We start from the raw sequence: 15,514 nt of genomic DNA on the forward strand, positions 1-15,514 counted from the left end.
TACCCCTACAATCCGAACATGCCTCCTCCTTTGTATCTGCTTCCCGCGGCATACCAGAACCAACCCCTCCTAGGGCTAAACCCGATGGCATTCGTGAACCATGGATATATGATGGCTCCGTCTCCATTTACTCAGCGAGTTCTTAGCGAACCCCTGCTCGAAGCTCGACTTCTCTCTTCTTGGTCCAACAGCGTCGGGGCGAGAGTCTGCGGAACTACGTTGCCCGTTTTATGGGCGCGTACAATGATTTCCCAGACCTCGCGCTCGAAGTTAGCAACGCAGCTATGATCATCGACACAACAAATGAAGCACTAATAGCCGCCTTAGCTAAGAGGCCCCTAGAACTATGGTTGAGCTCTTGGCCAAGGCCATAGAGGAGATTCTAGTGGAAGATGTGATGCAAGAGACGAACAAGCACAAGGAGGCCGATAAGAAGAGAAAGCCCAATGATAAGAACCAAGGAAACCGAAACCATGATAAGAAGCGCAACCGGGATGATAACTGAGAGCTGAACAGAGATAAGGATAACTCCCGATCAGAGTATCCTTCGAGATATGACAATTAGACTCCCTTGAATGCTCCACGCAGTCGCATCCTTATGGCGATCCAACAGTGCAGTCCCAACTACATTTGCTACCCAAAGCCCATGAGAGCGGGGGCGAATCGGAAGCAGTCCGACTCTTATTGCCAATTCCACAAGGATTACGGTCACACTACGGACGAATGCCGACAACTTAAAGATGAGATCGAGTATCTCATTCAAAAAGAAAAACTCGATTCTCATGCTAAAGATGGCCGTGACGCGCAGGAGAAGAGGTCCGATCAAGTTTAAAAACAGACATCGAAACGACAACCATCGAGGCAAAGGGAAGAAAGCCGACAAAGAGAGGACTCCTCCTTCCGAGGCTGACATGCCCCAAGGTGGAGGTGAAGTACATGTAATAGCTAGTGAAGAATTCAGAATGAGTAATAAAAAGAAGAAAGAGAGAGTCTGAGAGGTGGTGTCGATCGGTATCCCTCAGAAGAAGAGAAAAGTCTTGGCGCATGTTTCGGCCATCGGCTTCTCGCACGAAGACTTGGCGAATGTGTTATACCCCTACTCCGATCCTTTGGTCGTGGCCATGATCATATCAGGAACTGATGTGTGGAGATTCTAGTCGACGATGGGAGTTTTGTCGACATCATCTAATATCATGCCTTCAAGAAGATGGGGTTTGCTGATAGACACTTAGCCCCTTCGCCCGGACCCATTTACGCAGTGAACCATATTAAAGTACCCGTCGAGAGCACCATCCGACTGCCCGTGACTCTCGGGTCCGGTGATCAAAAGGTCGTTCATTTCATTAATTGGCTTGTCATCAAAGGTCCGACTCACTATAATGGGATCTTCGGACGGGAAGGTATATTTACTTTCCGTGGGGTAGTGTCATTTCTATACCAAGCCCTCAAGTTCCCTACTCTTAATGGCATTGGAGTGGTCCGAGGAAACCGACACGCAGCCGAGAGTGTCACCTGGCTACTTTCCAATCAAATGAGCACCGACAATATCATGAGCTGATCATGTCAGGCTCTCTAGTCAAGCCCACCGATTCGGGTCCATAGGATGCCAAAGGAAAGCAAATCAAGATAGAACCTGGTTCATCTTCAAAGGGAAAGGAGAAGGTTGTCGGTTCCGCAATGGTTATAGATTTCGACGCTCGCGATGAGTTCACAATGCCCCGTGCCGAGCCCGTAGAGGAACTAGTAGAACACGACCCGAAAAAAGTGACGTTTATCAGGTCCGAGCTTCGATGCTAGCTCTGAGACGACCTCATCGATTTCCTAAGAACCACCAATGATGTTTTCGCTTGGTCCGCGACCGACATGCCTGGGATTGATCCCGATGTTATGGTTCACGAGCTCAATGTCGACCCATAAAGAAAGCCGATTAAGCAGAAGAAGAGAGCTTATGCTACCAAAAGGCAAGCCGCTAGTGACGAAGAGGTCGATAAGCTTCTTCATGCTAGTTTCGTCAACAAGATACATTACCCGGAGTGGATTTCCAACCCCGTGATGGTCAAGAAGTCAAACGGTAAATGGCACACTTGTATCGACTTCAGAGATTTTAATGATGCATGCCCGAAGGATCACTATCCTCTTCCCCACATAGACATTTTCTTTGATGCTACGGTCGGACATGAGCTCTTAAGCTTCATGGACGCTTTCTCGGGGTACAATCAGATCCTTATGCTCTAATCTGATGTGCCGAAAGTCTCCTACATCACCGATAAAGGGCTATACTGCTACATCGTGATGCCTTTCGGTCTAAAAAATGTCAGGGCGACGTATCAAAGGCTAGTGAACAAAATCTTCAAGTCTCAGATCAGCTGAAACATGGAGGTGTACATTGACGATATGCTCGTCAAGAGCATTCGGAAGGAAGATCATATGGCCAACCTCGCTGAATCATTTTCGGTACTTCGCAAATATCGGATGAAGCTGAACCCAGCCTGTGCACCTTTGGAGTCAAGTTGGGGAAACTCCTCGGCTTAATGGTCTCCAGCCGTGGAATCGAAGCGAACCCGGACAAGATCCTAGCTATCATAGAGATGGCCGAGCCGGTCGACACCAAAGAGGTCCAACAACTCATTGGTCGGATTGCCGCACTTGGCCGATTTATGTCACGCTCTGGAGATAAGTGCTTACCATTTTTCAATGCATTGAAGAAGGCTTTCGAGTGGACGCCCGAGTGCCTAGAGGCATTTCGAGAGCTCAAGAACTGCTTAGCATCGCCTCCTTTGTTAGCCAAGCCGACCGAGGGTGAGCCCCTCTTCATGTACCTTGCCGTTTCCGAAGTCGCAGTCAGTGTTGTACTAGTCAAAGAGGAAGGCCGATCTTAGAAGCCAATTTACTCACAACGTCCTCCAAGGAGTCGAGATCAGATACTCTAAGGTCGAAAGGTTTGCCTTCGCACTTGTAATGGCCGAAAGAAAGCTTAGACCCTACTTCCAAGCAGACTCAGTCCGAGTTCTCACGGAACAACCGCTGCGAAAGATCCTCCATGACTTCAAGTCTAGCGGAAGGATGATCAATTGGGATGTGGAATTGCGTGAGTTCGACATTTCTTACCACCCTCAGCCATCAGTGAAAGGTCAAGCTTTGGCGGATTTCATCCTCGAATGTACTATCCCAGACAGGCCGATCGAGAGGACCAAGACCAATGATAAGAAGACCCAGCCTAAGAATCCCACCCAAACTCTTGGGTCTGAAGAACTAGATATTGAATATTGGAACATGTACTTTGATGGAGCCTCAAACAAGTTGGGAAATAGAGCCGGCATTATTCTCACAAGTCCCCATGGTTTTACCATCCAATATGCCCTAGCCCTCGACTTTGACTCCAGAAACAATGAGGCCGAATATGAAGCTATGTTAGCCGGACTCAGCCTAGCACAAAGTGTCGACGTGAAAAATATTCGGATTTATAGTGATTCTCAATCGGTGGCCAACCAAGTAACCGGAGACTACACGGCTTGAAATGAAAGAATGGCTTAGTACCTAAAGATGGTGCAAAACATGTTGGGCCAATTCGATAAGTTCCAAGTTATTCACATCCCAAGGGATCAGAACACAAAGGCCGATACGCTATCCAAGCTTTCATCGGGTGACCTAGAAGACTTTGACCGTCCCGTTTATGCCGAAGTCTTAGAGAAACCATCAATTGACATTCTGATGGTAGCACCGATTATGTGCCCTTCTGATTGGATGATGCCGATCCGTTCTTACATACTTGATGGGACCGTGCCCAATGATCTTGCCGAAGCATTAAAGCTCACCCGAAAAGCGGCAAAATATGCGATCATTGACGGCGCATTGTTCAAGAGATCGGGATCCCTCGCTTACAAGATACTCCGACAAGGATTCTATTGGCCTACCATTCAAAAGGACTCCCTGGACTTCATCAAAAGATGTGATCCGTGCCAAAGATTTACATTTATCCCTGGCAACCAGCCAAAAAAATTGCTCCCATTATGTCCCCAATCCCATTTGATATCTGGGACATCGATATTCTTGGCCTTTTTCCTCCCGAATCGGGTCAAAAGAAGTGAGTAGTCGTCGCCATCGACTACTTCACCAAGTGGGTAGAAGCCAAAGCCTTATCCACAATCACCGAGAAACGGATCGAATCCTTTGTGTGGGAATCCATCATTTGTCGCTTCGGACTTCCTCGCTTCGTCATATCGGACAATGGAAAGCAATTTGACTGCAAGAAATTCAAAGACTTCCTCGAGAAGTATGAAATAGAGCAGAGATTCACTTCAGTTGCACACCCATCCGCCAACGGCCAAGTCGAGGTTACAATCGATTAATCTTCTATGGGCTCAAGAAAAAGCTCCTCGACTTGCCAAAGAATAAATGGGTTGAAGAATCGTCGAAGGTCTTTTGGGCATATCGGACAACTGCGAAAATTGCAACCGGTGAAAAACCCTTCAAACTTGCTTATGGGATCGATATCGTTATTTTTGTTGATGTTTGGCTCCTCTCCTATCGGATTCAGCACTATGCCCCAATGCCGAACAAGGAAGGAATACTTCTCAACCTTGATCTAATTGACGAAGCTCGAGATGAGGCAGCCACGAGAATAGCCGAACAAAAGATCTTAACTGCCATGTTTTAAAATCAGCGAGTCCGTGGCTGATCATTCAAAGTGGGAGATCACGTACTTAGAAAAATGGAAGCATCCAAGCCCACAGAAGTAGGTGGCAAGCTAAGTCTGAACTGGGAAGGCCCGTACCGAGTCGTATGTATCTCTCGGTCCGACTCATATCGCTTGGAAGAGATGGACGGCAAAACAGTCCCACAAAGTTGGCACGCCACCAACCTTTGTGCCTATCATCCTTAAAAACTCCCCGATCCATTGGATATGGGTCGAGCAAGTCCGACCTCTATATTCACGTCGGAATTTTCCTTAGTAAGCCCGACACTTCCAAGGGAAGTCGGCATTTTCCAACCTCCTGATTTAAAAACATTGCTATTTGGCCCTGAGCGACAAACTTTTGTTATGTAAGCCTGATGTGGCATTTAAAACCCATTTTATTTAAATTATGTAAGCCCCTTGAGGCAACAATTAGTCACTCAATCATGAATTTGTCTATCTTGTTTTGATGAAATCGTCTCGCAATTAGCCAAGATACACCCAATAGTCTTTGCTAAAGAGCATTCATCCTTAGGCTTTTCAGCCAAAGATTTAAAGGAAACAAGGACGGAGGTCGATAACAATAAGTTGACATTAGTCGCGAGCTGATAATCTTCCAGCTTTAGTCACCTTACCACACAAGACGAATGCCGATAGCAATAGGAATGAGTCGAACTCACTCAAAAGCGAAACTCATCAAACCTTAGTCGCCCCGGTCTAAGTGGCAAACCTTAAAAAACCTTATAAATAAAGCAAAGCCCCAATAAAATCATTAAGAAACCAGCCAAACCGACTTAACTCTCGGTCTCGCCTCGTTTTGTTTGGGCAGCATCGTACGCTATCGGTTCTCTTATAGGAAAAACAGCCAAACCAACATATAAGTGATGTGGATTTGACTCGTTTTAAGGGGGGCAACCGTCTAACGCTAAGTGCAGTGGATTAAAGTCTCAAGAAAAACAACAAGTCAACAGACTATCACGAATAGCCAATCACTTCGTTTCGTTCGGGCAAGTACCATACATACGGTGAAATTCAATGCAAAATTCAGTAAGTATGAAAAAGTTGACAAAATGCAAAGTAAGATGAATAACCTGAAAGCACGAAAAGTCAAATACAAATTATCCAAAAGAGTTAAACAAATAATTGATACAATTATCCATAACATTGTTTGACAAATACAACATGCCAGAGAGACAAAGGCCGAGAGGAGCGAGGCTAGAGGAAAGTCGAGTCATCTCTTCGAAAGCTAGGGCTCAGTCCAGATAATTGGTAGGGACCTTGCTTGAGTTAGGGGAGTCCCGGCTTATGTCGGCAGACCCATTGTCGGCCGGGGTTCCACCTACCTCGGTCTCTTTTCCAATCTGACCATGGCTCGGGTCGACAGTGCTTAGATCAACCTACTTCTTGGCCTCACGCCCCCCTCCACCGGCCTCATGGCCACCAACATCGACCTCACGAAAATCTTTGGCATTGACCTCATCATCTTCCCCATGCACCTCGACTTCAATGTGCTCTTCGGCCGGTGGAGGATTCTCGCCTTCGAATTTAGGAGGCTCATCGGGGTTAGCGTCGTAGGGATTTGTGACCCGCTCGATAAGTCGATGTCTGGAAAAGCCTCAGACACTTCGACCAAAGCGTCTATTAATACTTGTAGGCGAGCAGAAGCCTTTCATCCTCCAAGGCAGCACGAGCGTCCCTCTGAAACGCCCCAGACCTCATGTACCCCTCGATGGCATTGGCTGACGCCTCCTCCAAGACTTTGATCCTCTCTTGTGCCGAGGCCAACTGCCCTTTTTGAAGCTCGACGGTTTCCTCAAGCTCTTGGTTGATCGCCCTCTGTCCGGAGTTCTCATTGACCATGGCCCTCGCCTTCAATCGGGCCGCCCGCAAGTTCTTATTGGCATTGTACCGCTCTCGACGAGTAGTACCAAGCCGAGTCCCTAGCTCAAAGGTGTGGTCCAAGACCTAGTAAACATAAAACAGACAGAATGGAATTAGTAAAAGATGGAATCAAAAAGAGAATAGAGGACAAATGCCGAGAGTCCTGTGTCGAGGTCGTCGAATTTTTTCTGCTGATGGAGCTCGACCTTTGCCCGAGCTTCCGCGTCGAAACCCGAATAGGAGTCGAACCCCCTCGGCGATAAAAACATAGCATTATCCTTGACCCCGACTCGCCAATTAAAAGGAGACAAATCCCGAGAGAAACACCAATTTTGCCGCAATATGCCATACAACTGAGTTTGACCTCTTCCTAAGCCTCGGTTCCGAACTCAGATAGGAGTCAAACCCCGTCGATGGCATAACATAGTAAAATAGAGACAAGGGACAGGCGCCGAGAGAATATTGAAATCCGCTATCCCCATGGTTTCAACCCCTGCTCAAGCTCCGGTGCTGATACTCAAATAGAAGTTGAACCCATGCGATTGCATAACCTAGCATTACCTTCGACTATTAAAGAAAGCAGCTAAATCTAAAACTTACCATCTTGGAGAGCACGCAAGCAAACTCGAACAGCTGCTTGTCAGACTTCTGGGCGAGAAGGGCCTGATCCCCTTCAGTGATAGTCTTGCCAGCAAAGTCCACCGCCTTCCCCATATCTTCGGCGATCGACGCGGTTTTAGGGAAGGGGATGCGAGGACTCTAATACATCGAGCCCGTCTTGGCCTTCTTCGACATCTGAGGCTCGTCTTTTAGGGCATTTGCAGCAGGAAGCTTGATTATCATGGCAGCATCGGAGCCCCCAGGAAGACCGGACTTCCTCTTGGTGCCTCGGGCCCTCTCAGTATCATCATCGGCCTCCTCCTCCTGGGCCGACCCCTTGTTCTGTCATGATTGATCTTCCTCATCCGGGCATGCTGCTCTTTCTTTTGCTTCACCCTCTCTCTTAGAGCCTAACTCTCTGCAAAAGACACATGCCGAAAAGGTTAGAATCAGAGGATGGCTAAAAGCAATAGCAAGAAAAGATAAACAAAATAAAATTATTGGGTCTTCTCTCCTCAACAAAGAGAAAGCCCGATAATGTTGGGAGATAGTAAGATTCATTGGGCCCTAGCCACAGGAAAGACGGAGCCGATGTCTTCTAGATTGAATCGAATCCCCGCTAGTCATTGGACGAAGATCAATAAAATCCTTGCAAAATAGAAGAAGCGACGAGCCGATCCAACACTTTCATGATGGATTTGCTTCCATCCTTCCAAACTAATAGATATTGGCATCACTTATGAGGTCCACCCAATTGTCTTCATCTCGGGCCCCATCTATCAACGCTTTGAACGCGTCTTTCTTATCCGGGTTCAAGTCCTCAAACCGGTTTGGCTTATCCTTCGGTTTGCTGCTATAAGTTCCCCTGAACATCTGCTTGTAGTCCATTGGACCCTTCATCATGCCGTAGAGTACACGCCAATGTTGATTCAAAGGCCTCTTGACAACTGGAATGATTTTCTTGGTTCCACCTCTCTTGTGGAAGCCCAACCAACCTTTCTACTACCTTTTTTCGGCCTTCTTCTTTCCCATGGCCTCTTGCCCTTGGGATTGTCGGCCTCTGGGTCTGCCTTATCGTCATCAGCACCAGCAGGCTTATTACCCTCCTCGTCGGAGTCAAAAATAATAAAATTATTATATTAATAAAAAATAATTGGTAGAATTTTATTAGGAATCATTATATTTTTTTTCTTACTAGAAAACGAAAAAATAATATCACTTATTTAAAATTGTAACTCAAAATTCTAAAATACATGTGTTAAATTACTATTCGTTAATAAAACGTGGATGTTGACTTGACAATAAAATTTACAATTAAATTTACAATTAAAACAAATTTAAAATTAAATAAAAATCTCATTATTATTCATAAGATTACGAAACATATTAAACTTACTACTTATAAAATATCCCTTATTCAACAATTTCAAAAAAATTCAGACTTCTGGTCTACATTCCGTTTAAACCAAAAGCAAACATGAAATCCAGTTATTATTGTCTGACGAAAACAACTTCAAGTCTCCTCCTCCTAGAGCTTCTGAATATTCTACGTCATAAATACCATAAACCCTAAACTCTAAATCCTAAATCCTAAATCTTCTATACAATTACGGAAATTTGGTATAGTCCAAAGATTTAAGACGCGAGCCTTAATCTTCCAATCAATATGTCTGGGACAAACATCATCGATTTGAGAATATTTTGACGCCATCCTACAATAAACGATTTATAATCAAAAATGAAAAAAATAATTATTTTAATATAATTTCGTTGATTACACAATAATAGAATTTTGTGAAAAGACAACATGGCATAAAATCAAAACAGCTTGCAAAACTCTTACCAAAGCTCTTAATAAAATAAAACAAAAGTAGCATACAGTGCATCAAATAAAGGTATAATTAATTAGTACGGATGAGAAGAAAAAAAAACTCTCACCGAAAGAGCTAGTAAAAGAAAATTGTACGGAAAATGTTTGTTCGTACGGGTGTGGATCTAGTATATGGTACATATAGCTATATATATATATGTGGAGCAAAGAGAAAAGAGAATAAAAATCTCATATGATTAGGAATAATTAATTGGTAGAATTTTATTAGAAATCAATATATTATTATTGTGTTTTGATTTTCTAATTAGAATAGGAAATAAAATAATATAATTGACTTAAAAAATTGAAACTTGAAACCTAATTAACTTCAAAGGTCAAAAATAAATATGTCAAATTTTTATTCGTTAATAAAACGCCATGTGTCGAAAGTTGATTTGACAATAAAATTTGTAATTGAATTTACAACTAAGATTGCAATTGGAACATATTTAAAATTAAAAGTCCCGCTATTGTATATAAGATTGTGTTTTGATTTCCTAATTAGAATAGGAAAAAAATAATATCATTGACTTAAAATTATAACTTGAAACCTAATTAAATTCAAAGTTCTAAAATACATGTGCCAAATTACTAATCGTTAATAAAACGCCATGTATCAGATGCTGATTTGACAAAAAAATTGGCAATTGGAACATACTTAAAATTGAAAAAGTCTCGCTATTTTATATAAGATTATTGTTCATGGCTCTACGAATTCTTATAAATATTAGTACTTATCTATATCATAATACATAATAATAAATCAAGATCTATTGACCTAACTGTTATCGAAATGAAATATCATCTTAAAAATCGTATAATCGATCATTCATGAATGCGGGAAAGACTATTCTCCCTTGATATAATTCAAAACCAATAAAAAGCAGTACATAGTCGTAGTTGGTCAATTTTATTTTTGAATTCATTAAAATGCTAATGTATGTATACTGCTAATTCTGTTCATGGGCAACCAATTTCCTAATATCCAAAAATGGACATGTTTCACTTTCCACTTTATAAGTTCTATCAATTTCAAATATAGATATATATGAATTGTGATGTTGTACACTGAAAAATAACTCTCACAATGTATTATTCTCTCCGTCCGTTAATACATGTTTTTTTAATTTTTGAAGATATATTCAAAAAAAGTATACATATTCATTAATCTTATAGACAATAGCGAGACTATTGTGACCAAAAAGATCACGGTGATAGAAGAGTCACTATAAAATGTCAGTATGATCGAAACCTGGGAATAAGATAAGACAATAGGCGATGGCAACTACGCTTAAGCGTCTATAGTTTGAACGGGACCAACAAGACTCACCACAGAGGCCTTGGCCGAGTGGTGCATAGCTACCAGATTAGAATGACAGAACTCCTCTCGTGCGAGAAGCTCTTGTGAACACTCGTAAACAATGGTCACTTCGGTGTTGTGTATCTCTGTGAGTATGAGAGACTTGTTTAGGGTTTTCCCTTAAGAGAGATTATATAGGGTAGAATCCTCTTGATCGAGGGATCTTATTCTCGGTGATCTTTTATACATGGTAGTCTCCTTAATGGAGAATATCTCTTAGTCCAAGGACTCTGAATCGGTCAGCCGAGCTTGGCCGGTTGACTGTGGTGGGCTGGACCTAGTAGTCCGGACAAGTTGCCTGCCCGGTCGGGCTCAGGCCGGTCGAAAGCTTTTCCATTACAGAGACTTTTTTAATTTTAAATTTGTTCTAATTGCAAATTTTATTGTCAAATCAAAATTCAACACATGTCGTTTTATTGATGAATAGTAATTTGGCATATGTATTTTATAACTTTGAGTTCAAGTAGGTTTCAAGTTACAATTTTAAGTCAATAATATTATTTTTTTCCTATTCTAATTGGGAAATCAAAACACAATAAAAACATAATGATTACTAATAAAATTCTACCAATTACTTTTTTCTAATATGATAATTTTATCCCTAATCAATTTTTTATCTATTATTTAAAAAATTATTTCTAATAAAATTATAGTACACTTTTTTTTTTTAATTTTCTTATTAAATAATTTTTTCTATTTAAAATTCATTACATTTTTTTTCTATTCCTAATTAAAACGGATGCATATTTTTTTCCTATTTAAAGGAGCACATTATTAAAAAAATCCCAATCAAATAATAATATATATTATTTTTTTTTAATTTTTTTATTAAACTATTATTCCTAAAAAATCCGCTATATTTTTTTCTGTTATTAATTAAAACGGACATATCTTATTTTTCAAATAATGGGAACAATTAAATTGGTTATATGCAATTATAAATTTGATTATGAAATCAACTCTTGATAACTTTTACTTTTCGCAAACAAAATAAATGTTTAATTCTAATAGAATTGTAGATTTTGAAATAAAATTAGAATCATTATAATTGATATAAAGTTAAAATAATTCCCTCTTGATATAATATTTGACATAGATTTAATAATGTTTAATATAAATAATTATTATATAATTTTTTATATAATATATTTAAATTATTAATTTATAAAGGTACGAACTTTGCGTCCAACTCTAACGGACAAACCCACTGACTTATATTGACTAACTACATCTTCTTTTAAATATATTAAAAAAAACTAAAAAATCTGTATTAAAAGGAATATTACTTATTAAAGCCTCATATTAAAATAAATGAAATTTGAATCATCATCTAAACTTCTAAACTACTATCTCTATATATGAACGATATACAATCAAAGTTAAAAAGAATATAGATGTGTTAAGAAAAATGATTCTCTTTAAAATAATCCGAACTGAACAGTGAACCGATCGATTTAGTTGAAAGCTAGCGAAAGCCGAGTCGTGACCCATCCTGGTGAGTATCCCACGTTACATAATACGAATTTTACTATTCGATATTTTTTACGTTAAAATAATACGTATTAAAAAATCATATTTTTTTTGGCTTTGTATTCCATATGAATCCCGCAATTTAATGGTGCAATTCGATATTTTTTACGATATAAGCGATACACCGACAAATTATTTTTAAATAAATTTAGGACAAATTTCTACTATTTTCATTAAAATCGAGTGGATTCTAGGTCCTTATATTAAAAGTCAAAGAAATGAATCAAAAAATATTAATGATATTAATATTAAAATTATTGTAGTCTAATTGTTAGATATTTCCTCCATCAAAAAAAGGGACGGATTTAGGGGGTGGCGAGTAGTGGCCGCCGCCACAGCTCCGGCAGCAAAAAAAATTTTCCGTTTGTATAGTATAAGTTTCTCGAGAAACGAGATATATCTTAGCTATTGCGACTACTTATAAATCCTTTTTCTTAGCATAGTTGGTTAAGACTTGAGAATTATATTTTTTAATTTCCATCACTCCTTGACTCCGGGTTCAAATCCCAACTCTTGCGTTTTTTAAATTTTAATTCGTTTATATTCATCAATATATTGAGTGTGGGATGGAAACGTTTAATTTGAATTAATTAAAATCTATTAATAATATAAAGGAGAAACTTCCGAACCGACATACAAACCGGATTCCGAACATCCACAATGAAGAAATGCTAATTATCTATTACCACAATTTTTCTTAATTAAAAGTTTCATTTACAGCATTTTTTAAACGAATAAAATGGGAATATAAGTTTTTCAGCAGTTATATCCGTAAATATAGGGGTTAGTTCCATTTTTTTTCTCCTCATTTCTCAAGTTATTTCAAGTTCAGAGAATTTTCTTCCCCATCCAACTTCTACGGACATTATTTTCAGGTTTACAAAAATTGTTAATGCTTTTCTCATAATCTCATTGTACTATAATTACTCATCTTCGTTTTCAACAATTTTTTAGTTCCAAAAATTAAATTTTCAGGATCTGATCTTTCTTAATCAATAATATAGTAAATGTTGGAGACAGAAGTCGATGACGAATAAGAGCGACAACCTCGGGAGGATACATCACTTCTTCATAATACAGGTCATACTGTAGTGTCCTTTTTTTTTTTTAAGTTCTTATTTTTAGAATTTGTTGTTTTCCTCTATAATTGTCTATGATGTTCCATTTTCTTTTTTTACTGTTTCATCCATGTTGTTGTTACCTTCATTTCTAAGGTTTTTCAGGCGACACATTAATGAAAGGACCAACTCAGGTTACTGCAAATCTGCATCTATGATTCAATCTTCAAGTGTAAGACTTTGAGTATCATGTAAATTGTTTGGGAAGAAAAAATCGGGTCAATACATGGCCACTCCTCTATTTTTGTGTTTGGCCACTTCTCTAAATTTATTTATTTATTTAAGTTTTTTTTTATGCCACTTCTCTAAACTAATTTTACGGCACTTTTCTGTTTTTCTGCCATAAACTTCCAAAATTTTATGAATGTCTTAGCCATTAAACATCTTCATTATAACAGAGAGGATCGAGCTTTTTTCTTTGCATCACAAAAATCATATAATAACTGGATAGAAATATATCAATTTAAATGATTCACTCTTGAATCTTTAAAGCTTTTCAAACAATGTAATTAAGTGACCAATTACATACAATTATTTTGAAGTGGTAGTTTATAGGTAACTAGCTACTCGCATTTGTTATTGATACAAAATAGATTTAGTAGGAGTTGTGCAGCGTGCAACATTTGAAGAATTGAACTAAAAACATTAAACACTTGCACACTCAGAAAAATTAAATCAGATGTTAATAAAAGTTCTTGTTAATTAATGAATATACGGGATAAAAATATGATGGTTTTTTTTTTAGCTTATCTTGAGAAAATGGGTTAATTATCTCCATTAATTTCTAACTTGGATTTTAGGATTTTACACCGACTAATACGATTTCTTTCCCTATAATGCTTCTCCCATCAAGTAAATTCTTTTATCCATCATTTCCATTCTTTGATTTCATATATATTAATTTATTATTGTTGGGCATTTATTATTTTTCAGTTCCGTAAGAGATATTAATTTTATTGTCAATGTCGATAATCAAATTTTTAAGAGTTCATCCTCATGTAGTCTGTTAATGGTACTCTGACTAGAATGTATGTTATCTTTATTTCAGATTCATTTTTTTATGAATGAAACTGACTCTTATACAACAAAGAAAAAGAAAATGAATATGAATAATTTGAGTGAATAATTTGACGAACATTAGGATACATGCTTCTCCTCCATAATGTCATATGAGTATCTACAACCTATACATGCTTCATTTTATCTCCAATTTGATCATTTTAGAAGCTTCGTGTTACATATTTATATAGGTAAACTACATCAGTTGACTTCAATGTTTGTTTTTTTATTTTAGGAAAATATTGTTCGTTGATGATAAATTTGACATAGATAATATTACCCTTCTCAATCTCTTATGTTGATTATATGAGCGACAATTATGTTGTCTTCAATAAAAGGGTTGTATTGTTTTGGATCTTTAATCTTTTAGTTAACCATGTTCATATCTTTTTCTTCAGGTTTCCTATAGTCGATACTATACTACCAAGGCATGTATTGGTGGCGAGTTTATGAAATGCTTAGAATGCTTTTAGTTTTTTTTTTTTGCTAAACTTAGAATGCTGATGTTATTGTCAAGCAGTGAATAATTAATGAATATCTATTTGAATATCTATTCATTCATTATAGACATGGAGATTTATCATTCCTCCTCAAACCTTTCTCGAATTTTTAAATATTAATTTTTTAAATATTTTATTAAATTCATATATTCTACTATTAATCAAATTAACTTTAATTTTTATCTCAATTAAATGCGTACATACAAATATATCATACATCAAACAATTATAAAAAGTAAAATTAGATATTTTTATTATATATAGATAGATTAACGATAATCTCGAGCAACGCTCGACCTCTCCGTGACTAGTTTATTTAATAAGCAATAAGCCTACAACCTTATTTAAAATTCAAATTAGTTATTCAAATTAAAAAGTCGAAATCAATTCAGCGTAAGCTCATACTTAAACATTTTAGCGGAAGCCAAATATTGTAACCGGCTCATTGCTATTTTAACAAAACTCTGCATATGCATTCTCTTCGATTTTGATAATTCTCTTCAGAATTTTTTTTCTAGATTCACTTATAGATTTTTTATTCCTTTCTAAGAAGATGTCAATATTTTTCTGACAACTAATTGACTAAATATAGATGTAATGAAGCATTTTGTGAATCTATAAAATTAAATTTCATGATTAACTTGCATAAATTTATATTGATGAAAAATTTTGACGATAAAATTCGAAAAAAAATTTAAAGCAGCAATCCCAGTATTCGGATCCTAGATCCGTCCCTGATCGAGAGGTTATGAGTTCGACTCCAATGAAAACGGACTGTGGGTGGATAATTTGTATTAAAAATTTATCAAAAACAAATAAGTTATGGTAGATGTCAAAGAGCTCGAATATAATTTTGATTGATGGGGATGAGAATATCAATCTTAAAAACTAAAAGATTTAAAGATGAATTATAAGATAATA

General features: G+C 38.1%; 1 protein-coding gene across 1 annotated transcript; it reads left to right on the top strand.

The window, feature by feature from the left end:
- Positions 1-2,958: 2,958 nt before the first annotated feature.
- LOC139881737 (uncharacterized) lies at positions 2,959-3,516 on the top strand. The gene has a single exon (XM_071866159.1). It carries the CDS (start codon positions 2,959-2,961, stop codon positions 3,514-3,516), a length of 558 nt encoding a protein of 185 aa, XP_071722260.1.
- Positions 3,517-15,514: the final 11,998 nt, after the last annotated feature.

The sequence above is a fragment of the Rutidosis leptorrhynchoides genome, unplaced genomic scaffold (genome assembly GCF_046630445.1).
Source record: "Rutidosis leptorrhynchoides isolate AG116_Rl617_1_P2 unplaced genomic scaffold, CSIRO_AGI_Rlap_v1 contig189, whole genome shotgun sequence".
NCBI classification, from domain to species: domain Eukaryota; kingdom Viridiplantae; phylum Streptophyta; class Magnoliopsida; order Asterales; family Asteraceae; genus Rutidosis; species Rutidosis leptorrhynchoides.